This window comes from Rhamphochromis sp. 'chilingali' (genome assembly GCF_963969265.1).
Source record: "Rhamphochromis sp. 'chilingali' genome assembly, chromosome: 17".
In the NCBI taxonomy this organism is placed as follows: Eukaryota; Metazoa; Chordata; class Actinopteri; order Cichliformes; family Cichlidae; genus Rhamphochromis; species Rhamphochromis sp. 'chilingali'.
Genome location: NC_137944.1, coordinates 26,262,949 through 26,286,820, shown reverse-complemented (window position 1 = coordinate 26,286,820; position 23,872 = coordinate 26,262,949). Strand labels below are relative to the sequence as shown.

General features: G+C 38.3%; 1 protein-coding gene across 1 annotated transcript in view; it reads left to right on the top strand.

Annotated features, from left to right (window-relative positions):
* Positions 1 to 9,965: 9,965 nt before the first annotated feature.
* crybg2 (crystallin beta-gamma domain containing 2) overlaps positions 9,966 to 23,872 on the top strand; it is a 37,416-nt gene continuing 23,509 nt past the window's right edge. The window contains exons 1-4 of the mRNA XM_080863632.1: positions 9,966 to 10,261; positions 16,781 to 16,886; positions 19,781 to 19,936; positions 20,560 to 23,180. Coding sequence (XP_080719758.1) covers positions 10,068 to 10,261; positions 16,781 to 16,886; positions 19,781 to 19,936; positions 20,560 to 23,180 — 3,077 coding nt within the window. The 5' untranslated portion in view covers positions 9,966 to 10,067. The remainder of the gene's footprint in view (positions 10,262 to 16,780; positions 16,887 to 19,780; positions 19,937 to 20,559; positions 23,181 to 23,872) is intronic.

Genomic DNA, 23,872 nt, shown 5'->3' with positions numbered 1-23,872 from the left:
ACTGCAAAAAAAAAAAAAGAAAAAGAAAAAGCGCTTCATCCAAATCTTAACTGAAACATCGGTACCTCATTCAGCAATACAAAAAAAACAAAAAACAAAAAAAAACTATGTGCAAACAAAGGGGCACAATTTTCCAGCTTTTTAATACTTTTGTATTGTGGCACTGTAATAATAAAGCAGCAATATCTGTATGCTTTTGCCTAAAGGTAACTAGGAACCATTCTTTAAAACTTTTACTATTGAGTAATATACTTTTCTTTGTTTTTAGTGCTTTAACTGTACAGTATGTTTGTTTATGTAGTTTATTTTTGCAAACAAGTTATGATATGTTAAGAATTTATATGTGAGAGACTATTTTGATGATACTTTTATATTTACATGATGTAGCACATTAAAGCTATTGTTTCTATACATCTCATGTTTTCAAGTGCATTCATGCCAGGATAGCAAATTTGTGTGTGACTGCTTTTGAAATCCAGTGATCGATTGGGCTTTCTGTGATAACGCATCAATACACACAATGCAATTGCCAGATTTGACAAACACCAAAAAGGTCACATGAAACTGGTCAGAACATAACTTCAGATAATAATGAGACAACTATAAACAGGAGTGCTGCCGAATTTCAGACAGGTATTTATTTAGCTTTTAACGCCTGAGTCATGTAGCTGCAGGGCAAATTTGCTTGCGTTTGTGTATTTGCACTGTTTTCTTAGCACGCTGTGCCTCAACGCTCTTGGCCAGTGATCTAGAAATACAAATGCATTCTTCTCTCTTCAAGTTAATCTGATAAGAATTGAATCCATTTAATCAAAATAATTTAAAAAACTGAGATCATTGTCTAGTTTTGGAACAGTGTTATCTGTTTGGAGACATTTGACCTGTTTTACAGGTTTATTTTTACTCAAAAGTGACTTCCATTCACTGTGTCTTACTGAAAATTCACTTTGCACAGTCCCAGAAGTCTAAAAAGTTTTTTGTGGGAATGTATTTTAATGTTTAAATTCCTAAATTGTGTACACCCATATTCACTCGCTAGTAATCTGATTTAGCACAGGTTTTCTATCAGGTGACTTTCCTGATGCAACTGGCCCCTTTATCCAGGCTTTGAATGAGCATTAATGTTTAAAAAAAGAGCAATAAATAAAGATGAACAGGTATAAAATCATGCCCTACTGACCAATCTGTTCTCTTGAAAACAGTATCGCCATTACTGAATGATCCCTGAGACCTCTGTGCACAGCTAGTATAGGGGTATAGATTTTTATTGCCATACCCCACCTTTATTTATAAAAAAAAAAATAGATAAAACTAGGATTCACAAAGTGCTGTAGATATACAAATAGCATAAATCAAACCATGTTAAAAATAGAGAATTAGAAAAAATTAAGTCAAAGGCAAAAGATCTAGTCTTTGTATTTCCCTCATGAGCATCAGTATTAAATATAAATTATTGATTAAATATAGATCCTTGTGCAAATTGGTTGCAAACAATTTTACAATTAAAATGTTCTATGTAAATAAATATATAATTCTAAAACAAAACACCTATTTGTATTCAATTTTCACATAGAGTAAGCTTACACTGGAATTCTGTTTTTATGTTTACTCTTCACTGTCTCTCGGATAATCAAGCACAGCTGGGCTCCAAATGAAAGAATAAAAACTAAAAATGTCTTTCAAACATTAATTTAATAAAATAGTTATAATAATGAGATTATCTTTAAGTGATACTGATAAGTCAATAAATATATAGTAACAGTTTTCCAGTCTTAGTAGACAAAATGTTTGAAGCACACAGACAGTCATATGGGCTTTTAACACTAAACAAATCTCACACTGTTACTTTGTCTGCAGCACCTGTGTCACTTTCATTCTTTATTATGTGCTTAACCTCTAATATAGTTTTACCTTTCTTTTTAAAATCATCCAGGACACTCATCCATAATTGGTTAGATGCGGTTTAATGTAAAAACCAGAGTTAACTTAGGGAGCTAGTAATCAGCTTTGTGTGACCCCTTATCCTAACTGCCAATGTGAGTCTAGATACCAGACAGACAACCCAGGCATGCTGAACTCAAACAAAAAGACTGGGCCTTTTAAATCCTTTCCTTCTTTTTTAATCTTACTATTTTTATTATGTGACTATTAGCAACTTTTTTCCTGTTAAAATAGCAATAGAATTATAGCCAAAAATATCGGCCAAATAGCCAAGTGAAAATCCTGACACAACCTTTTTTGATATGCACCAGCAACTAGAGGTCATGATGATGTAGTTACCAAGTTTGTTTGTCATAGATGGCAACACAGTGCAACATCCTGCTTACTGCCATTCATTTGACAGCAGTACACTCTTTCCAAGAAAGTAAAGAAAATTAAGTCACTAAGTCACCAGTGAAAAAAGTGTGCTTAGATCACAATGTTACAATATTACAAAATTACAGAGTCTCACAACACATTCTCCTATTATGGAGTTCTTTGTTGCTGTGTTACTGTCAAGAGCTCACAGTGTTTAATGGGAAGAGGTGAGTAACACTGTGAATCACAGAAGCATCACTTATAAATGTAAGGTACGTATATTTGTGCTTGCTTTCACAGCTTTGTTCGGATAAAGCAAGTCGTTTTTATTGCAATTTTTGTGTTTTGGTATGATTAGGTTTAGGTAAGTCCATTTCTTTTCATTTGCAGGTTGGTTCGACTGACTCACAGAATCATGTGAAATCTTTCCAAAATGGATGTGACTCATTATCCTGATGTTCTGGTTATTTAACGTATTTTTACAAGCCCAAATTTTAAAAAACTACTAAGAAACACTGCAGGCCTTGACTTGTTATTGCCCGTCTTTGCAAAAAAAGCATGGTCTAGATTTATTACGCATTAAGTTGTACTAAAATAGAGTTCCAAATTAAAACCCAGTGTTTAGAACCTACTTTGGGAAGCGTCTGACATCCAAGACCACTGCTGTTTTTGCTACTGAAATTGATATTTAACTGTCGTGAATGCCCAGAATTGGCAAATGTTTTTACCCCAGTACTGTACTTAAAAGAACACCAAACCCCAATATAATTCTCTTACTTGATCGCTGTCTCTCCATGGCAATGAGACAGTTTCAATCAAACTAAACTTTAAAGTTACTGTAAATATGCTTTGCTCATTACAGTAATTGTATTAGGTATTTCTTGATCTGTCTCTCTTAACCGCTTTCTTTTTCTTTTTGCTGTGCAGTGACTTCTCATTCTGTAGTGTTTTCTGGTTGTCATCTCTGCTGTGGGGGAGAACCCCACAGAAAACACCTACACACCGCTGACCAGAATAAAAACACTCTCAGACCTTTAATGTGAGCAAACCACCATGGTGACAGGAAACCCTACTGTTCTGGCAAGCTGCCAGCTACATATTCATGTTACTGTGCAAGTGAGCAATAGATGCAGAAGGTGCTCTCAGAATTTGGAAAAAAAAAAAAGCCCCATTGTAATGTTTTTTATGAAAAGAAGGGAAAAAAATAACATGTAGACTAGGTCCTTATCACATAGAAATAGTTGGGTCTCTCTCTCTCATTACAGCTGTTATACACATTTTTTTTTAAACATATACAGACTATCTGTATATATGTATGTAAAATCAATTCTCATAGCATTACAGCTTCATATGAAATCATTTTACTATCGGTACTTCTAGCTACTTTACCCTAATGTGAAACTATTTTAAAGAGACTGTTGAATGTTGATGTCAAGCCTAGGCCTTTGTATAGTTACGTGAATGAGTAATAACACCCTTCATCAAAACTAAAGTTTAGCATATCACAGCACAGTAAAATAAAATAAAAAATGATCTGGTCTATGACAAATCTTAAAATTAGATGACCTCAGATGAGCAACAACACATAACATTTAAAAACATGATATTACTTATTCAATAAAAACTAAGCCAACGGCAGTGTGAAAAAGTATACTAATCACCTTTGGCAGCAATAACTTGAACTAATTGTTTTCACTATGACTTCATCAATCTCTCAAATCATTGCGGAGGAATCGTGGCCAACTCTTCTTCTCAGGATTGTTTCAGTTCAGTGAGGTTTACTGCCATTTTTTATGCATGGCAGTCAAAATTCCACCACAGCATTTAGATCAGGTTGAGGTCTGGACTTTGACCGGGTCATTGCAACACCTTGATTCTTTTCTTTTTTAGCCATTCTGTTGGAGACTTGCTGGGCTGATGGTCATAATGCATGCTAAGCTTTAGCTAGAAACATGGCTTTGCATTTGACATTGGAAAACTTTGATATACAGATGAGTTCATACTTCAATTGATGACTGTAAGGTACCTGTATCCTGTGGCTGCAAAACAAGCCCAAATCACCACCCCTCCCCCACAGTATCGGTATAATGTGTTTATGCTCATATGCTGTGTTTGGTGCCATGCATGATGGCCAAACTGTGTCCAAAAGACACTGAGCCACAGGTCTTGCGGTTTGCCCATATTTAACTTTGCTGCCAGCACTCAATAGGTAATTGGTAAATGTACTGGTACTTATTTAGAGCTTTTCTGCTACCTAACTGAGGACTCAAAGTACTTTTGACATATGCATTCATACAAACATTTTTTTCTTTTCTTTGCATTAGTATCTTGTTTAACAATTACCTTCTTACTCACACCCCGATGGAAGCATCATGGGCACCTTTGGGTTCAGTATCTTGCCCAAGGATACTTTGACATGCAGACTGGACAGATTGGGCCACCAGCCTTCTGACTGGCAGACAACCCTCTCTATATCCTGAGCTAATATTTGCTTCCAATATCTGGGCAATATATTAGAAGCTAACATTAGCTTAGCATTTCAGTTATCACTTACAGGCAATTGATAACAGATCTTTCAAGGAAGTAAGGCTTTAAAATGTGAGTGGTGAATTTTAGCAAAGTGAACACAAAGCTAAAATTTACATATAGCCAAGGCTAATCAACTGCGTGACCATTAAAGCCCTTCTTCCCTTTAAACCACGAGTCCATCAGACCATTATTACTTTCTGTGTGCAAATATATGCAAATCAGTCTGGCCATAAAAGATATTACAAGAGATATCTTAACCTAATATCTTAACCTCCAACTGTAGTATTTTGTATATACCTCACCTGAGAAATACATTTATTCATCAACAGATGACAGGATTGTCAACAAGTCAGTAAAAAGTATTACCATATCAGTCTAAAAATAACAGACTGCTTTAGAAACAATGGCGGTAATCTGTCATCGCTCCACTACTTCCTGGCTGACATGACGCGTTTTTATGAAAGTGTCTTTCGTGTCGTTCATCTACTTGATGTCTCTACATTTTCTAATCTCTTAAAATCCTAACACCCTGTATTTCAAATTTCGAACAGCAAACCAATGCAGCTCCAACCTTCATGCAGTTCCAAAGCATCCCACCCAGAAATTATGCAAGCGAAAATGAAAGAAATACACTAAAATAAAATAAAACAAAAAACCTTTGAGCGTCACAAAGGTAAGTCTTTCAAGTCTTTCAAGTTGTCCCTTTAAGAGGCAATCATGCAGTTAGTGAAAAAGAAAATGATGAGAATTTCTTTCTTGGACCTTGCAATCAGATACCTCCCCTTCCTAGTGTGTTCTACATAAGCAAGTTTCATTCTTCATTATGCATGTCAAGGTAGCAAAGATTCCAGGAAAGTTTCTATCCCGTTTCAGATTCGTTGAAATTGCACGTTCTCACTTTCTTGGGGAAAGTGAGACCTTAGACACAGTCACGATGTGCCTTTAAAGGTATCACTGCTTGATAGTTCAATTATATGTCCAAATGGAGTCATTTCCTTTGCGTCCATTATTTTCACAGAACAAATTTCGCCTGCAGCATCACAGAGAACGGACTTACCACAGAGCAGAAAACTATTGCTACACCTCTCCTATTGAACCATTTGAATAACTAACACCCAGTCTTTAGTGGTTTAACCTTCAACTTCATCAACACCTCGTTTAGGACAGCGTCTACTGTTGAAATCCCACAAACCCCTGAAAAGGACGCCTGACTTCCAACATGTGTTATGTTGTAAAGAAAAAATTTCAGCAATCCGATCAAACTGAAAGTTAAAGTCGCATATATTTTAGTACAAACAACAGTTGGCTGTCACGATTACCAGACATTAATGGGAAGTTATATAAGCAGTGGAAGCACCTGTCACATTATATCCAGTTCTTTTCTCAGAAACAGTGACTGTGGTAGTGACTCAGTGTATATGCGGCAAAGAGAGCAGTTCAGCAAATACAGATACAGAACAAAAATAAATCGGGAGTTCTTTGTCTGAAGCAGGAAAGTCACTAAACTCTGCTTAATGTTTTCAGTTGCAACTTAAACCTTGGTCTCAATTAACATTCTTTAGGAACAAAATGATTATCCCTATCGGCAAGATTTAATTAACTGCAGAGGAGTTATTTCTACCTGCTATATTTATTTGTTTAACAACTCAATGAAACATTTATCGTTCAATACATTGGTCAACACCTTTGATCTTAAAAAAGAATATCTTTGAATGACAGTTGACAGCATGCCATTGCTGTGCAACAGGTTAGGCAAAGAGTACTTGGCTGCAGGTGAAAACATAGATTGAACACATCATACAAAATTTGGCACAGGAGCAGATCAGCCAGAGGGTGTAGCGCTCAACTTGGCTGTAGTTTTATGTCTTGAAATGGTAAATGGTAAATGGCCTGCATTTGTATAGCGCTTTTGCTGGTCCCCCCTAGGGACCCCAAAGCGCTTTACACACCAGAAATGTCATAACCCTTCAGATGATGCTGAAGGGTTATGACATATAACCTTAAATTGCTACTCACAGAATTAGTTTCACTGTGGCTTGTGCATACTGTATGTTAGATCAGCGGTCCCCAACCCCCGGGCCTCGGACTGGTACCGGTCCGTGAGTCGTTTGGTACCGGGCCACGAGAGTTGAGGCTCAGGTGTGAAATGTATGGTATTCAGGGTTTTTATCAGTTTTCAGCGTTATTTTGTTATCGTTTTGATCGTTAACTCGGTTTTCCTGGGTCTTTTCACGTGTGTTATGAATAAATCTTCTTTTTTCTCGGTACCGGTACTAGTTTTATTTTGTTGTATTTATCCGCGACACCTTAAAGGCCGGTCCGTGAAAATATTGTCGGGCATAAACTGGTCTGTGGCGCAAAAAAGGTTGGGGACCGCTGTGTTAGATTGTCCATTAGTCACAGGATTGGGGTTTGATAACTTTGTAACAAGTTACCTTTGAGTTAGTAATTTGGGAAATTTACCCTGTCAGATTGAAAAAAAAGCAAGGTGACATCAGAAGTTGTTACAGTAAGTGATTGACCACTTTTGAATTTAACACTTTAGGCAGTTAATAGAAGGTGATTAAAAGAGGATGTAAATTAAAACACATGACCTGCCCTTATTAATCATATAACTGTGACTTATTCAATCTGAAATGCTTGAAGCTATCCATAACATTTCAAATCTGTTTTTCTTCATGTCAGTATACTCACAGTATACTCACAGTATACTCATACTGTGGGTATATAGATGTGGCCAATTTGTGTGTGAGAGAAAGGACGTTTGCTTAAATTCAAATATTAATAATTTGGCAAAAGATTACATAATAAAATGTAAGCAGTTTAAAAAACCTAAACAAAAACATAAAAGTTAAGTTTGTAGCAATTGGTCACATGTCTGTTTAACATTATACACAGCAGCAGAGCAATAGGTGAGTAACTGATGACTGTTTTTAAAAGTAAACCAAGCCTCTTGCCCCTTGGCCTCTTACCTGGAGAGGAGGGCCTGTATTGGACAAGCACCAAATCGTTTCGTGATGTTTTATCTCACGAACAAATGCTATGACCCCTGAGCATCAAATAGCTTTCTGTCTTAATTCAAGAGAAAGATTCCAAGGACGATAATGTTAAAAGGGATGGTTGTGTTTATTTGCGTGCTTTTTCATGCCGGTGGCTATGCCTTGAGTGAACAAACACACAGCCCTTTTTCCTGACAGCATTCCCTTTCAGTTTAGCTCACTGATAGCCAGTGATTGTTGTAAAAAGACAACAAATGTGTTGGTTTTTTCAAATGTTTCCAATTTTTTTTTTATGCGCTCTCTTTGAATCATGTTTCACCTGGATTAATAAATTCTGTTGAACTTCATCCTGCCTTAATGTTTGACTTTCAGTAGCAGTTATTTTTAGTCAGCGGTAAAGGCAATAAACATGGGTGTGGGGCACTGAGTAATAACACAAGGTTGTGACGTTGTAGCAGTCAGCTAAATGGGTCTAAAGGTTTCACATATAAAGATAAAAAATGGGTGGTTTTCATTCTGTTATGTGAGTTCATAATCACACAATTTCTCTCATTTGCTTCAGAACATTTGCTGATAATCAGCAAAAACCCAACAATTACATTTCACAGGATTTTACCTACTACTTCATTTTAACCTCTGATTCCAGCACATTATGTTTAACTGCAGCTAACTCTTTCATCGATGGACTGGATAGATGATTTATTTATTTTATTTAATTTTTTAGTTGGTTGGTTGGGTAGAGTTGGCAATGGGGAAGCAGTGTTAAAGTAAATATAAAGTAAAACTAGACTGTATAGGAGAGGAATGTCACGGAGTCTCTCGCTGTAGAATGTGATGCACAAATTGGTACATGTACATTTTTAGTAATTGTGAGGATTAAACCTTTAAGGTATTTTTAATCTTTTTTTTTCCTGGGCTAAACCTAAATCTTCAGCCCCCAATGTTCAAAAACACCCTTTTCTTCTCAAAGTCTCTCACACTGTGCTCCAACAGGCCACCAAAGGGGATTCCCAGTACAATGTGACCAGAATGAGCTCACCCCAACCCCCCCAATAAAAGCGAGATCATGTGTTTTGTGTTTTCCATGTCTTATCTTTGTCATCTGCTCACTCTCTCTCTGTCATGCACCATGATAGAAAAAGAGTAGGGGCCCTCTCAGTAAAGAAATGCAGCAAAGCGTTAGTGTATGACCAAACAAATGACGACTCTTTATCTTATCAGAAACGGTTTAAGTCAAATTAGGGCTTCTTTTTCTTCACTCATCGCCACATGAGAGAGTTATATGAGCCATAACCTGTAACGCTACTGGGAACAAGGAAGAAGGAGGAAGAAATCAGTTTATTCTCTGTTTGTTCCTTATTTTATGCACAATCCATCACCTCAGTCAACAGGTTTAACAGGTAACATGCTTGAACTTTGAGCAGCTAGAGCGCTCTGATTTGACTGAGCAATCTTGGGATGCCATCTTGTGGCAAAGCAATCTACACGCCTGATGATTGACTTGCAAACTGCACACAGGCCAGGCGATGTCGTCCTAGAACCGTGGAGACTGCATACAAACAACGCATTGTAACGCATCAGTGTAAAGTAATACGTTTACGCGTGGATTTATCATTACATAGATAGATAGATAGATAGATAGATAGATAGATAGATAGATAGATAGATAGATAGATAGATAGATAGATAGATTTATAAAAGCAGAAAGCTTTGACCATGTTAAGGCTCCCTTCATATCTGACTAAAGCATTAATTAATTAAATCGAGATTATTATTCTTATTATTATTACATTAGCACCTAAAACATCTTTTTTATTTAAAAAAAATGTAAAAATTTGGCCTTTATGGTCTTTACATATGCATATTAAGGCCCTTGACAGTGTATTTTTAATAAACCGTTGAATTTCTGTGGGTAATAATTGCTGAACTACGTAACACCAAAGACAGTAAAGCCAATAAAAACAAATTGCACTAATTTCCCGAAGTTGTTGCCATTGCAAAAATATGTTAACAAGACCGGTGATCATCTGCAGTGAGTGTCATTGTTTGTCTGAGCTGGGTGTTCCCCGGGGGGCGTGTCCCGCACCTGAGCTCTGCGTGCTGCACACAAAATGAGGCAGCCAGAGCAACAGCTGTCAGTAAGTCTTTTCTGCCCCTCGCCTGTTTTCATCGGCTTTGAATGATCAGTGGGGAAGAAGACCCGACTCACTCGGCCCTCTGACGTTACCCAGTAGACTAGAGATGGCGAAGAGGAGTTCAACCAGAAAGTCTCTGAAAAGTTTGTTCTCCAAGAGCGAAGCCAACTTGGACGAATCGGTGGAGAAGGATGTGCAGAAAAACGAAGGGGAGAAGAAGAAGTTCAAGTTGTTCAAATTCAAGACAAAGTCCAAGAAGGACTCTGAGAAGTCAGCTAATGACAGCCAGAAGGTGCTCAGGTATGCTTACCCAGTGCCGTGATGTTGACTCAGTGACCTGTTTTCATGCCTGCATTTGCTGTATTGCTCAAGGGGTAATAAGCAGCTTCTGACGCTTTAAAGAGCAGCAAAGCTTCAGATAAACTTTAGTTTTCAGCAAGTAGCCTGCGCCTGCTGTTTCCATTGGTAGCCTAAATGAAAAGTCCAAATTAAGCAATCCTCACTGCTGTGGAAAAAAAAAAGTTGAGATGTTTCTAGACTGTGAGCTTTTGGGCAAACATCCCAATAACTTTTGAAATGGGTAGTACACTTAAATATAATTATAGAGCCACAAGGGACTTTAGAGTTGGATAAAAGTAAGAGCATACTTAGCTTAGCACTGTCCCCTTCAGCAGAAACATGCTTTTTGCATATTTGTCCATAGTCTTATGATATGGCATGCTGGAAACTGATATCGAGCTTGCATGCAAAAAATAAATAAATTCAGCAGCAAAACGTTTGCATGTGTCCTCAGTTTGTAACCTCCAATAATTCAAATCTGGTGCTTAACTAGGCCATTTCACAAGCCCCACCCCTTTTGAGGCAAAGTTCTGTTAGAAAAATCACCTTGAAGCTCAAATTCAATCTTCAGATGGAGTGTTTCATTTTACCATTATCTGATATAATGCAGAATTCAAACCAGACGAAAATAATCAAATGGAAAGGCGTCCAGTGTAAACATAGGTTTTTTTTCTATATTGTTAGTTTAGACTTTTCTGTCAGGGCCTCCCTCACAGGCCCATTTTATGCTGTCTATTCATAAATTATAGCTGTGCATGAGACCCCAACGGTTTCAGGAGTTCCAAGTCATAAAAAACAGGATATGTTCATTTTATTCTCCAGGGTAAACATTGACTTAGTTGATCTGGTTGGTAGATTTCAACCTTACCTTGAGGTCTTAGGTGTTTCATAGTAGGTGGCAGGTAGCAGAATAAAATGTGTGAATGGTGATTTTGGTCACAAATGTTTGCAAGGCAATAAACAAGACATGCTTTAAAGCTGTAAGGATGTATAAGTCACCATTGGGTGTGCATATAGACACAGGTGGGGTGGAGGTTAAGCTACTAATCACAGGCCAGGACAATAGAATCATATTGTTCATGTGTTTGTAGACGAGCGCCAGTGACGGTTTGTGTTTGCACAGAGAAAAATAAACAGCGAGCTGACACTGTGACTGCCTTTGCACATGGAGGTTATGCAAGGGTAAAGTTTTTAAACGATGCATAAAAAAATCATGCATCATTCAAAAATAATAATAATAATAATGGATTGCATTTATACAGCGCTTTTCGGGGCCCTCAAAGCGCTTTACAATTCCACTATTCATTCACACACTGGTGGAGGCAAGCTACAGCTGCCCTGGGGCAGACTGACAGAAGCGAGGCTGCCATATCGCCAGTAGGCGGTAGGGTAAAGTGTCTTGCCCAAGGACAAAACGACCGAGACTGTCCGAGCCGGGGCTCGAACCGGCAACCTTCCGATTACAAGACAAACTGCCAACTCTTTGAGCCACGATTGCCCTGATAATCAATCAAATATTGCAGTAGTGTAAACATAAAGCAGAATGAAACATATATTCAGGTCAGTCTTGGTAGTCTTTTATCCACTGATTGTCTATACGAGCCACATCTAGAAATCATTTTATAAACTATTAAGTGCAGAATTACATTACATTGTTTTGCTGTGAATGAAAGGATTTTTTTAAATTGTGGATGGTCAACCAAGATAGACTTGTTTCCAGATGTAGACTGAATCTGTTTTTGTTATTAGTTTGAGGATTTTGTTTTAATCCATGTTCCAGATTTTATCTATCAAGACTTGAGGATTTCATCATCTAAGAAATAAATCTTCATTTTATTGTTTGTTTTGACTCCCATCTCTTTTCATAAAGTTCAAGGGTGAGGTCAAAGTCACACTGGATGTGTTGGAAACCTTACCACCAGTGTATTACGTTGCAGGAAACTTGAAGTTCCAAACAAACCACACACACCCACTCTTTAGGTTGTCGCGCTCTTTTGTGGCTTTATGGATTAGTGGAAGTTCTGTAGACAAACCTGCCACTCCACATGCCTGTTGCATTGTCATGAAACTACAAATCAATTGGACACACAAGCTACACTATTGTATTTGGTGATGCATGCTGGTAACATTTATGTCTCAGCACAAGGGTGTTTAATACATCCAGCTGAGTTCACAATAAGTCACTGTATTGTTGAACCTGTTATGTCTGTTCCAGAAGAGTAAGCAAGGTAAAACTCAATGTGTGTTGAGTTAAGAATGCTGTATTTTGGCAGTGGGTTTTTTTTCTTCTTCTTCTTCTTCTTCTTCACACCACTGCATTAAATTGTATAACAAAGTGCTGAAAAATGGATCAGTCAGAGAAGGCCTTGTACTTCAAACCAAGGATATGCTTTGAGCAGTGCATTGCTACACAATGCTGTTTAAGTCATTCATACGTGCATATTTGTTCTATTCAGTCAGTTCTTGGTGATAAAGGGGCATTGATTCCACTTGACAAGGACAGTCTAGTTGATAACTTCAAATAATATTTCAGAGGTAAGATGTCAAGAATGGGAGGTTTTCTGCAGCTCTTATTGGAAACGTGTTTTCACAATGAGATCAAATTATTGCTAATTGTTGTGCATGATGAGTTTGGGCATTGTTTATTTATTTTGTCTTTTATGGTATTTCCTGTGACGGCGAGAGCTTTGCAGTTTGTCCAGAGAGGGTAACAACACACAGGCAGTAGCATAGAATGCTTTTGATAGAACATTGATAGTAGGACAACAGCAGCTTTTGAGGGATGTTATTTTTCCTGAGGATTCACAGGAAATGAAGTCTCTGCTGAGCCTTCTTTGCCAGCTCCCCTTTGTACACACCCCAGGACAGGTCCTTGTGATGTGAACTCCCAGGAAGTGGAAGTCCAACCCCAACACCATTGATGTAAAGTGGTTTAATGTCTGTTTTCTTTTTTTCTGAAATCCACAACAATCTCCTTGGTTTTGGTTGTGTTCAGTAGCAGGTTGTTGTCCCTGCACCAACCTGTCATCCACACCACTTTGTCCCTTTAGGCAGAATCACCCCTACTAGAAATGACATCACAGTGTTGTCGTCTGCAAATTTGACAATGGTGATACTGTGATGAGTGGGGGAGCACAGTCGTAGGTGTACAGTATGAAGAGCAGGGGACTCAAATGTGTCATGCGGGAAATCGAATCAAATGTGGGAGGGATGAAGGACATATGATCCAGACCAGTCTCTCAATGCACGTCAGCACCAGGGTGAGCACTACTGGCCGGTCATACAGGCAGGTTGCAGTAGATTTTTTTTTTTTTTTTTTTTTTTTTTCTTCTTCCCTTTTTTGGTAAGGGGACTGTGATGGGTGGGACACCTCAAAGCGAGCAAAGAAGTGTTTCAGCTCCTCTGCTGCCGTTTCTAAAGAATCAACAGCCAAATTTAAAAAAACTCTCTCGCTATATGTTGGGTTTTTTGTTGTTGTTGTTGTTGTTTTTTCCTTTCCCAGATTGAAAATTGTGATGGGTCATGTTGTTGGACTTCATCAGAGTTCTCAACACCTCCCATGCCAACAATTGTGAGAGTAAATGTTATCCAAAATTTGAGAACTGGTCTTCCAAATAACTGTCAACACTACACTTCTTTGGATCTTTATCAGTACACTTGCCACACAAACATGGATTTTATTTATTTATGTTTTTAAACTGTGGGATGTTTTCCTGCAGATGACAAAGAAACCGTTGTTAACGCTTTTATTGTGTCTGTATTCTAAAAAGTGCGTGATTGTGGTGATGAGCATCAAATGGTGATAGCTGTGTATTCTAAATCAGCGGTCCCCAACCTTTGTTGCGCCACGGACCGGTTTAAGCCCGACATTATTTTCACGGACCGGCCTTTAAGGTGTCGCGGATAAATACAACAAATTAAAACTAATACCGGTACCGAAAAAAAGATTTATTCATAACACACGTGAAAAGACCCAGGAAAACAGAGTTAACGATCAAAACGATAACAAAATAACGCTGAAAACCGATTTAAAAACCCTGAAAACCATACATTTCACACCTGAGCCTCAACTCTCGCGGCCCGGTACCAAACGACTCACGGACCGGTCCGAGGCCCGGGGGTTGGGGACCGCTGTTCTAAATAACACAACAGTTAAACATGAAGGTGTTATACTTTAAAAGAGGTGCGTTAAAGTGGTGATGCCAACAGCTGGCAATAAGGCTCTCTTGAAATACTAGCAACATGTTTGTTTCGGTGTGGATTAATGAATAATCAAGTATTCATTTACAGTGTTTACCCACTACTAGGTGGTTTAATAAGAGCAGGTATTACTTTCTGATTTGACACTGCATGCACACAGAGCATTAGAATAAAGTTTCACATAGACAAGACCATGAACATTAAAAAAAAAACAAAAAAATAACATGAACTTCCAGATGTAGTTTTTACATAGTAAAAGGATCAAACTTATAAAGGCTCAGTAACCCAGGCACCGAAATAATGCATTGGCATTGTACATAATAATTAGGTCATCCAGGCAAAAGACGGACGAGCTCCTACCATGTTTATTCGTCCTCCATTCTGCATGTCGACAGTTCACAACAATCATTACAGGCAGTAGGACTTGGTCAGACTTTGGTGAAGTTTGAACACAGTGATAACCTGATGGCTCAAGATGGAATCATTTCAGGGATTAAAGATTATGTTCACAATTTAATGAGAGTAAAATTGTGAAATATTCAACACTAAGGAATACAGGAAATGTAATTTGGCCAAAAAGTGGATTGCATTTTTGTTCTACAGGCTTGAAATATGTGGTGTAATGAAAAAGTGTAGTTTTCATAACCAGCTAGTATAGAAGAAGCCCTCATTCTCTTCACTCAAAAGTGACACGGTGAAGGACTAACGAGTATCTAGTACTAGCAGTATAAAAGTTATTTTTGTTTCTGAAATGTTAAAATTATGGGTCATCTAATGGAACTGTAGAGTAGTGGGTCATTGGTGACTACAGAGTAAAAAATGATACCCGTGTTTGTGTATGGGGTTAGCTTAGAAGACTGGGTAGGCAGGTAAATAACTATGATTTAAAGACTTCATGCTGAACTAAGCTGATCACCACCCATCTAACAATTTACCATATAGATGTGTTAAAAATGTGAAACTCTTCCTTTAAAGTAGTAACTATTTTTGTGTGTTTGCTTCAGGACTTTAGTAGGTCTGATTTTTATCTCTTAACACTCTCACATTGCACAGACAGAAAGTACAGGAAGCACTTTGAACTTCATCAAAGGAAGACCTTTATTTTTTTTTCCCTTTTTTTTTTTCCACAAGTCTAAGCTGTGGCATTTTCACACAGTGAAAGGCTTTGCACATTTTTGGGTGTCTTGTGTGTTGATATGTAAACAGCATTCACCCGGGGGCGAAGATATGACTCATCTTCTTGTTCTAGGACATCTGTTCTACCAGAAACTACTCCTGTGTCTCAGATACTGCAGTGGTTAGTTACTTGACTGATTCTTGGGTTGCCAACCACAGGGGGGAGAAAACAAAACAAAAAAAAACCCTTTGTGTGACTAAGGCAGCCTGAGCATATCAGCTTTTATCAGTAAAACTACAAAAAAGACTGAGCAGTTTTCACCTAACTCTACAGTACACATAAAGGCCAAATGCATATTCATGCATACTTGTGGCAAATAAGTGTGTTTGGATTAGAAGAGTTTCAACACAGTGATCTATAAATTGTGACAGCTCCACGTGTTTGCTTGTCATTTGGCTTCTTGTCTGAGCATCCGGTCGTGTAAAGCGGAAAAATCCTGCGCATAAAGAGACCTTTGTTGTGCTTGTTTAATGAAGTGACAGCTTGTGATTATTGATGGAGCTTCTCTGTTGACTTTGAAGCCTTTGTAGCGGTACATGAATTAGAGGCCGTGCTGATGACCGAACAAAGGCAGCACCTGTCGCTCCACTTGGTTGGTTGGTCCAATTGGTTAATAATTCAATTCAATTAAAAAAACAACCTTTTTTCTTTACAGTGTTTTTTTTTTTTTTTTTAGGTGTCAGCGTACGTTTTTAAGTACGTCATCTATCCTAATGGCCTGATTTACCTTTGTTCGCAACATTGATCTCAGTTCTAAGAAGCACCAGCTCACTTTCTGTGTAGCCGGTTCTGTTCAGCATTCCATTAGCAGTGATTCACTGTTTCATTTTGTTAGGCAACAAAAATTGCACCCTCTGTAATGCACACACTGGATGGCAAACAATAAATCTGTCAATATATACATACACACAATAGTACATGAGTTACATAAACCTCCTCATAGTTTTGAGCATAGCCTATAATTTACTTTGTTACACTGTAAGTAGTACAAATTCTGTAATTGGGGTCAGTCAATCATGGATATTCTTTCAGCATATTTCCGATCCATTCACTTTTTAATTATTTTTTTTATTTTTATTTTTTTAAACTTTTGTACTCCTCAGAGCTGTTGCGAACAGTGAGACCGCAGACGACGAAGAGCCCGCTTCTGACAACAATGACCCAGCCAGCAAGCTGCCTCCTGTTTATGCCACCGCACCTAGGGTTAAGGTCAGTGAAGATGTCGTAACTAGTGAGCTCTTTTTCACATGCAGTTATTGGAAATTTCGTATATTCTATTTATTTTCTGGTAACTACACTGAGAAACTGTGTATTATGTTACATAAAGATAACATTGTAGTCAGCAATTTATAAAAAAAAACCCAAAAACAACAAGTAGTAAACTATACCAGCTGTAGGAGGGGGAAGAAAACAAATACTTTGGGTTCATTAATATGTGGTGCTGATACAAACATCCCTGTGTGAAAGGTTTGTCAGGTGTGTGGGTTTTTTTTTTTTTTTTTGGGTTTTTTTTTGGTTTTTTTTTTTTTTTTAAGTCTTGCATATTTAATTTCAAATCTCCAGTTTCATAATTAAAAAATAAATAATGAATATATTTATTTTAAAATACAGTAATGCTCTTCTTTTGTTTTATTGCTTCTCAGCTTTTGAACCCAAATATAAGCAGGAGATTCGTTTTGATATTTCTCCCTAAACCTGCAGTGTCACGGCTCTGAATAAAGTAGGATAATGTTAGACAGCCACTATAGACGACGAGTGTTTTGTCAAACTTGGCAACTGAAAGCTCATGGCTGACTGCCCAACATGCAACAAGTTTAAAGTCACCACTCTGCCCTGCCCTCAGATGATCATCATTATGAAAAGTGTTACCAGTTTCCTCATAAGATGTTATCTGCACCTCATTTGTTTCCGGCAATTCTCTATCTCCACCTCCCTTTTTTTTTTTTTTTAATTTATTGCTGTAAATGAGAAACTTTCACTATTATTTTTTTTTCCACATAGGAAACTGCACAAGGCTCTACAAGGCTGTAAATTACCCAGAACTAAAGACTGAGGGTAAAAGCAGGATGTTCACATGAAATGTGATAGAGCCGACTCAAACTACAGTTTCACTTTTATGTATCACACGCAAGTAATCCTAGATGATACGTTTCCTTTTTTGACACAAGTTTGTGAATAAAATCCAGTTGTTGCTGTATCTTTAAATCTTCCCCTCTCGGATTGCAGGACAAATCTAAAGTTTTTCTCTGAGCAGTCAGAAATCGGAAACTTGTCTCAACAAGAAGTTTCTTGGGACCAGATTTTTTTTTTCTTTTCTTAAACATATATAATGCTACCTCATGAGCCCTTCTTCAATGCTGGTTCTATGCCAGCTGTGTTTTACTGCATAGCTCGGGGTCTTATTTTACAGAACGATGCTTCTCATAATGATTCAAATGTGCACTGTACATGTCAGTACAGTCTTGTTGATGGATTATTAAATTCTCAACTGAGTTATCCCTATAAAAGTGAGCCCTGCTTATGATCTAATCCCTGTATATGACTACTCACAATAGGGCATCAACTCTCTAGAGGCCCTCATGTTAATATAATGAAGAAGGAAAGCAAGTGGAATTTATCACCAGAAGAGGGTGCTAGAAGTTTGCTAAGCAGCGTTGTGGTGAAGATTAAGGCCTGGCAGCAGAGTAGGTTAACATTGCTGATGGATGGGAACATTTCTTTGACTGCAGAACATAATGCGCTTCATTATCAAATAAGTCTGAAAAAAGACTCTCGTTTCCCCACCAGGCGCTACACTGTTTGCCAGAAATGTCCAAAGGTTAAGATAGACTTATTCCATAAGTGTAGAATGCATAAACAGTATTATGAGCATGTTGGGAACTCTGACATGCAGTTGCTTATTCGTTATATACATTGTCTCCCTTGGTTTTTTTCATCTAATATAGAGGACTTGAAGCTTTTTTTTTTTTTTTTTTTTTTAAATTGTATTCATGGAGATATTTAGCTGAAAAAGAAACGCTTATTTCCTTTTTAATTTAATTATAAGTCGAGCTGAGATTTTTGGATTCGCACTGATTTGAAATAACAAAGAAAGATTTGTCCTACCTATAAATATTTTAGCCTTTTAAATCTTAATCTCCCTATAGATTGTAGAGTTTTGTTTTCTGTGGTTGTCCACATTTTTACGTAAAGTATTATTCTGATAACATAGCTTACTTAACATATGAGACTTCACATTTAGGAGAAACCACTGACTCGACTGAAACTTTATTTAAATCTCTATTTAGATGCTTTATTAGCTTCTCATACTTTCCAAACTCTCCCTCAAAGAAAGAATGCTAACAGGCACACCCAGTTTGATATCTCACTGTTGTCTGATAGAAAGTAATGACTTCTACTTTCCTTTCTCACTCGTGATTGACAAAACATAACCACTAGAAGAGCATCACCACTTCTGACTCAATGTTTCCCTAGACAAGCCCGCAAAAAATATTATTAAAGTATTTTGATGCTCTACTTTTGAAAGTTTGACTTTTAACATAATAAATGGATTTATTTTTGCTTTGTTTGGCAGCGTTTTTTGTTTTTGTTTTTTTTTTAATTATAGTTCTGTGAAATTATAGGATCCGATTTTTTTTTTTGTTTTTTTTTTTTTTTGTTTGTTTTCTCTTGCCCTCAGTTTCATTAATCATAATAGTTTAATCAGCAGTGCTGTTGCTGGTGATTTAGCTAACCATGTTCTACTAGTTTTTCATTCCTCTCAGGGTGGAGCAGCTTTTAGGAATGAAGTTAGGGTGTCAACTCACTTTCTTGTTTACAGTATAATTGAGTAATATCCTCATTCTTACCATTGGAATACACAGTCTAGGGATGGTTTCTAATTAACATGTAGCAAGGGATTATAATATGTTTGGTATGTGTTTTCTTTGGTGAAGGGTAGTGTTTGAGCAAGGTATGTTGCTTTTAATGGCATAAAGCCATACAAGTCTCATGCATAGAGATTTGTAGTTACACCTCGTGTATTTTGTTAACAAATTCTTTCCTTTTGCATTAAGGAGCATTTTACACTCCATCCTTACTTCCTGTACTTTTGTCTTTCTAAGGCCAAAGCGTTAAGCTACTCAGAGATGGACCTACGTAAGCCTAAGAGGTTTGCAACCATTTCATTTGGTATTAGAAAGAAGAAGAAGAAAGATGAAGAGAATATGTCAAAGAGCACTTTTGGTCTTCCTACCCAAGGCATCGAGGAGCAGGAAGAGGTAACAGTGAATCAATATTGTAGGTTTTTGAAAAATTGAGTTTGTTTAAAATCACTAAGAGCAATTTTGTCCTGTCCTGATAATACTTTTTGTATTGCTATGTGCTAAATTTATTGGGTTTCTTTTTTCAGCTCGGTCTCATAGCAAATTGTGAAATGATCATATAATTGCACTCATATTCATGGGCATGAATTGTTGAATATGCTGTAAAAGAAGTAGCAGCTGTTGTATTTAAAGCCAAACCATGAACTTTTTCTAAACCAAACCCGGTAATTTTTAATTCCTAACTCCAACCAAGTAATTTGTTTTAATGCTAAAGTATTAAAACATAAAAACAGAATCAATCTGCCCATCTATTTGCTTACATTTATTCAACTCGGTGGGGTACACTCTGAACAGGTCGCTAATGCACAAATGTGAAAATCTATGTCTATAACTCAATCTTGGGTTGCTGGTGAGAGTAGTGAAATGCTGCATCACCTACCCCTCCAGCTTCATAATGTGAAACTTTAATAATGATTTTTGTTTACATGGGTACAAATCATTGCGTAAAAACACAGATCTCTCAGGTTAAAACTGTATTGTGTATTTCATCAGTTAAAGTATAACTAATCTTCTTCTAGACACCTGTGGAACGGGACCCAGGGAACAGAAAGAAGTTCAGTATGTCTCAACCAGAGCTTGACAGCGACAGTAAATTTGACATCCCTTCACCTCCCCCTGTAGCTGCAAATGAAACTGACTCGTACTTCACTCTTTCGGCACAGTCCCCGTCAGTCCCAGTTATCACTGTGAACACCCAACAAGAATCAAAGGGCCCTCTTACGAATGCCTCTGATCTTTCGGATGTGCAGAGGCAAACCCTGAGAGCTCCAATTGCTTCCATTCCTGAGCTGCAACTTGATGATACCGGCTCACTGGAGGAGAAAGAGAACATTCCAGTTCACGACAGCTCAAGCAGAAATGATGTCAAATCAGCTCTTCTGATAGCTACTTCAGAAACAGCTTCTGTTGTTCAAACCCAGGCTGAACATACCCTTCTAGCCAGCCAGCCACCAACTGTGCTTGACAGTTCAGCTTACGAAGCAGCAACTGTCGCCTCGGGCAATAATTCTTATGATTATATCCCCCAAGAAAATGAATCCACCAGTGGGACTTTACCACATCATCAGTCTGATGCCCCTGACACAGTTGACAGTACAATTTCAAATAGTGAGTCCTCCCTGACAAGTGTTGACAACAGTAACTACACCACTGTTACAGGGCCAAGTCCTGATCCTCAAAATGACAAGTTAGCTAGCAGTGCAGACTCTGCTGCCAACCATCAGGAAATCTTCATTTCTCACACTGAGAGGTCTTTTCCTGAAAATGCCAAGAGTGTCAGCACAACCTCAGCTGTTAGCAGCGAAAGCAGCACTGCTCCCATCCATCAAGATAAAGTTTATGGAGCTCTGTACGAGTCACTTTTCCCCCAGAATTTTAACTCTGAGGTAATCTCTTCACTCCTAAGCCCATCATCTCATATCTGCACTGATAAAAGACTTCTTGACACCAAAACAGAATTTGTCATTGTCAAAACCCACGATGAAAGTCATGCAGAAACAAATACTCAGTACTCCCAAACATTAACTTCTCGTGATCTTGACTTGGCTGCTGGCAGAATGATTGATGCTCCTGATGGGTCGGCCTCCATCGGTGAAATAAAGGGAAGCTCTTTTGGTGAGAGCTCCAGAGTTTCTGCTTCTCAGATTCAAACAGTCCCAGAAAACCAAAACAGATATGTGCCTACCTCTCTCAGTGCAGCTTCCAAGTATTCTGACAGTGCTGGCATTTCTTACTCTGAGCTGACCCGCTCCCGTTCACAGTTGAAATCGGACAATAAAAGCCTTGTTACCGACAGTGTCTGGTCAGGCCCTTTGTGTCAGAACTCTGCCCCTCCCATATCCAACTATGAAACATCCCACGGGATAGATGCTCAGGTTACTGACTCCAAACGGAGAGTGATCCTAGTCAAAGAGTTAGTCACAGACGACACAAACGTTTATCCAGGCTGTAGCTCTTCGGTGCCTGATAAAATGAATCTGGTGAAGGATCTTGAGGTAGAATTTGAAACGACAGATGAGTTTTCTGCCCTTTCTGGACCAACGGTGCGAAATGACAGGCTCTTAAGTCCAGCATATCTAAGTGTTGGATCAGATGATGAAAGTACAAAGGAGATTTACTACAGTGCTGAGGAGGACAATGCAGAGGAGAGTGGGGACGAAGAGATGTTCACAATGGATGATAGAGAAGAGTCCATTGTGAGGCTAGGTGAGGAAATCGTACAGCACTCGGAGCCAATGGATAAAGGGATCAGCCAGAGAGATGAAGGAGATTTCAGGGTCGTGATTGTGAAAATGGAACAGAAAGAAGACAAAATGGACGATGAAGAAAAGCAAGAGGATTATAATGGCCAAACTGAAGTACAGCAACAACTTGACTGTCCGATTTCTGTTCTTCAAATGCATGAAATGGGAACATCTGAGAGTTGGGTGGAAGAACAATCAACTGCTGTATGGCCACAAATGAAAGAAGAAGAGGAGGAGGGTAGAAAGGAGGATTTACTAGCCACACCGGTTCAGCAGGTGAACACAATGATGGTATGTAGTTTTGCTGCTCCTCCCAGTGAGCAGCATGGGCAGGTGGAAGAGTCTGGGGGAAACTGGACTGTAGACTTGGAAACAGAAGACCACTCTAATGGAGAGAACCTGTTTCCAACAGAGGTGGAAGAAACTCTGCCTAACAAAGATTTCACTGATTTTGGTTTCAAGCATGCTACTTCCAGCCACACAAAGGAAGAGGATGTGATTGTACATATAATAACAGAGACAGAAGAGCAAGTTCCACTGATTGTGAATGCAGACAAGACCGGTGAAGGCAACAAAGACACAGAAAATAGCATGGGCATAACAAACAGCACATTAACAGATACTGCTGGGGCAGCAGAGGCTGTCATGGGCAATCTGACACACAGCACTCACCTGCAATCAGATGCCACAGAGATTGAACACAATAGGGTTCCACGGAGCACTGAGTGGGTGGATACAATTACTCAGAGCCCTGACAGAAACATTACCGTACCAGTGCCAGAACAGGTGGCAGTTGAGCTGTCAGCATCGAACGCAGACACACACCATCTTGATAGTGACACTGCAGAAGGTCTCTGCGAGCATCCAAAGGAAGCCCAGCCTGACCTGAATGAAGGGTAAGTGGAAAGTTCTGTAATGTAGAAAAAGCTCCTTGGACTCCAAGAGTGTTTTTAACTATAAAACTTAAAATAAATGCGCTAAACTCTTTTTGCCATTTCATGGTAAGAGTATTAAGGGAAAGTTGGTGAGAGAACAAGTGAGAGTTGTTTTACCTATTTGAGTGTCAAGTTTTCATTCTTGCTGCCTCTGTAGCTACTGTGCTGGAATGCACAGTGTGTAGCTTCAGGCACACGCCAGACTGTGTTATTTAAAACCATCTTTAGTGACTCTAAACTCACAGCTTCACATTTACACATTACCATGTACAGTAGTCATTCAATGAGGCATCTTAAATGTGTAAAGATTAAACACGTCCTGTGATAATCAGGAAAGCAGTTGATGAGCTGCCTTGTTTACCAACACAGATTTCTACATACCTGTGAATCATGAACACACCCTTGAGAAAGTTCCACGTTAAGTGATTTAGACTCAGCTCTGTAAATAAATGATATAGGCTGAGCAAATCCAATGAGCATGCGATAGATGTTGCCAGTCTACTCTAATTGTTACAGGATAACAAAATGTACCTTCATACAAACGTCTTGAGATGTAAGTAACAAGGGGTTGAAAGTTCAGTTCAAAACAAAACCTTAAAAAGCCCCCTCCATCAACATCATCCCATCCAATCAACCCTAGAGGCTCAGTCTAT